Source organism: Lipotes vexillifer, unplaced genomic scaffold (assembly GCF_000442215.2).
Source record: "Lipotes vexillifer unplaced genomic scaffold, Lipotes_vexillifer_v1.1 scaffold2091, whole genome shotgun sequence".
NCBI lineage: Eukaryota > Metazoa > Chordata > Mammalia > Artiodactyla > Lipotidae > Lipotes > Lipotes vexillifer.
Window position 1 is genome coordinate 129,571 of NW_006781644.1, and position 2,669 is coordinate 132,239.

Below are 2,669 nucleotides of genomic sequence, written 5' to 3' on the forward strand. Positions count from 1 at the left end.
TTTCTGTCCCTTTCTAAAATATCAAAGAATAATCTGGGTGGACAGCTTGTTGTATTCTTTCAGATATTTTTGTATGCACATATGCATATATAGATAAAGAATGTTTCAACACACACAGACTGGCAGCTTGCTTTTTCATATGAATCAGTAATATATCATGGTCAAATTCCAATGTCAGGCATACAAATCTATCTCATTCTATTTAATGGCTATATAACATTTCATGGACTAAATGCAGTGTAAATTACTTATCTATTCCCTTATTGATAGATAACATAGGTTGTCTTCAAATTTTCACCATTGTATTAGTTTCCCATTGTTGCTGTAACAAATTACCACAAACTCTATGGCTTAAAACAACATAAATTTATTCTCCTACTGTTGTGGAGGTCAGAAGTGTGAAATCAGTTTCACTGGCTTAAGGTCCAGTTCTCAGCAGGGCTGCTTCTTTCCGGAGGCTCTGTGGTGAAAATCTGTTTCCTGGCCTTGTTTTCACCTTCTGGTGGCCCCCTATGTTCCTTGGTTTATGGCCCTTTCAACCATCTTCAAAGCATATCACTTCAGTCTCTGCTTCCATCATCATATAGCCTTCTCTTCTTCTGACTCTGATTCCTTTTGTGTTCTTCTTATAAGGACCGTTATAGATCCCCCTGGATAATAATCCAGAATAATCGCCCCCTCTCAAAACCCTTCTACAGATTCTCAGAGTCCCTTTGTCATATGTATAATGTTTACAGGTTTATTATTCAGCCTACCATAACCATTAACTTAAAGGTAATGTTTTAGTGAACATCCTTGAACAAATATCCCTACACAGTTGTGTGATTATTCCTTGTAGTAGAATACAAGAAGTATTTAGAAATGCAAGATCAAAGTAATATACCTTTTACATTTTGATAGATTCTCAACAAAATACCCACTAAGCATTGTACTGTTACTCCCCTAGACTCTTTCATACAAGAATTGGTGGGTGTCCAACCTCTTCTTTCTTACATTTTGGGGTTTAACTGGGATTCTCTTGGAAGAACTTACCTTCTTATCAGCTCCCTTTTGCACCTCTATAGTCTTGCAGGTACTTTGGTTCTTTTAATTTTCATAGTCAATGGAAACCCATCTGACAATATATCTTAGAGACCTGTCTATCTGAATTCAGTTAGGAGCTCCACCACTCTAACAGTTTTACCTTGGGAAGATTTTGTAACCTTTCTGAACTGTTTCTTTATCTGCAAAATGGTTTAATTATAGTATCTTCCTAATAGAATGTCTGTGAAACTTAAATGGGTTACTGTATACAAAGTTTCTATCATAGTCCCTAACATGTAAGTATTCAGTAAACATTAACTAATATTATTTTTATTATTTGCTTTATGTCTCAGAAATTCCTTTTTAGTTCTGTTCTACTAATGATATTTTCCCTAGTTTTCCAGCACTGCTTTAAATGTTCTCTGATTTTTTTCCTTTCATTTAATTTGGATTTTGAGTGGGAGGGGGGTAAATGGATGTGTTCAGTTACTCTGACAGATCCCAGGGTGGGATATAAATTCCCTCTTGGCAGGAAATTTGCCCTTTTCCCCATATCACAACACATGCCACGTGTCTTTGCTCCAAGTGGGTACTCAATAAATATTTGTTTAATAGTTGATGGCTGGTTCCAAAAATAACATAAATAGTTGCTTTGAAATATTTAGAATCCTGAGACATTTTCAGCATGGTTGCTACACATCCCAGTGTCACCTTCTTACCAAGTCTTCCAGAGAAGATGTTCCTGGGTGAACAGGAATGGGTTTGCCATTACAGGAGTCAGTGACGTTTAGGGATATAGCTGTGCTCTTCAGCCGGAACGAGTGGTTGCACCTGGACTCTGCCCAGAGAACCTTGTACCGGGAGGTGATGCTGGAGAACTACAGCACCCTGGTCTCGCTGGGTAAGGAGCCTTGCCTGTCATGGAGAGTCTGCCGTGGGAGCACTTTAGAGCTCCCTCTGAGGTTCAGAGTCTGCAGGTTTCTATCCTGTGTGCCCCTGGGAAAGGACAAACCTGTGTAGAATTGAAAGTGTACCTGTTTGTTGTGATGCCCTTCATGGTGCTGTTCATCCTCTGCCTTCCTCCCGCCCCACCTTCTGATCAGTTCCCTCCTATTCCAATGACTTGAGCCCAGTTTAGATTCTGGAAAACATATAGGACTCCCATCTTAGAGGGGTTCATAGCCAGGGCCCTATATTGTTTCCTCCATCCCCCTAAAGGCCTCAGTCCCCCTCAGGAGTGCTTATGCTGCCTTCTCTGCCCTGTAGGTTCCAGTTAGTTAGTTCTGGGGCTGCTCTTCATGCCATTTGTTCAAACTCCATTTCCTTACTCATGAGCAGGGATTCCATTTTCAATGCCAAAGTTGATCTGCCAGTTGCAACATGGAGAAGATCCCTGTATGGTGGAAAGAGAAATCCCTCAAGGTACCTGCCTAGGTGAGTAAGTGACTGGGGGGGTGGGCACAAGTGTCTTTATACATGAGCAGGTCATGAGGAGTGCTCTGAAAACTTTCCTGGAAATTCTGAGCCTTATTGAAATGCTCAGGACCCCTTGACAAGGCTCCTTGGTTGTAATGGTTTTCTTTGCATCAAGAAGGTCCTTGTCTTGACATCTTCCTTCTCATACCACTCCCTGCATTCTCTTTCCC

The 2,669-nt window shown here is 40.7% G+C and overlaps 1 protein-coding gene across 1 annotated transcript in view; it reads left to right on the forward strand.

The window, feature by feature from the left end:
* The first annotated feature begins 1,779 nt into the window (after nucleotides 1-1,779).
* Nucleotides 1,780-2,669, forward strand: part of ZNF354C (zinc finger protein 354C) — a 5,622-nt gene continuing 4,732 nt past the window's right edge. Inside the window, exons 1-2 of the mRNA XM_007454817.1 lie at nucleotides 1,780-1,924; nucleotides 2,362-2,457. Of these exons, the coding sequence (XP_007454879.1) occupies nucleotides 1,780-1,924; nucleotides 2,362-2,457 (241 nt within the window). The remainder of the gene's footprint in view (nucleotides 1,925-2,361; nucleotides 2,458-2,669) is intronic.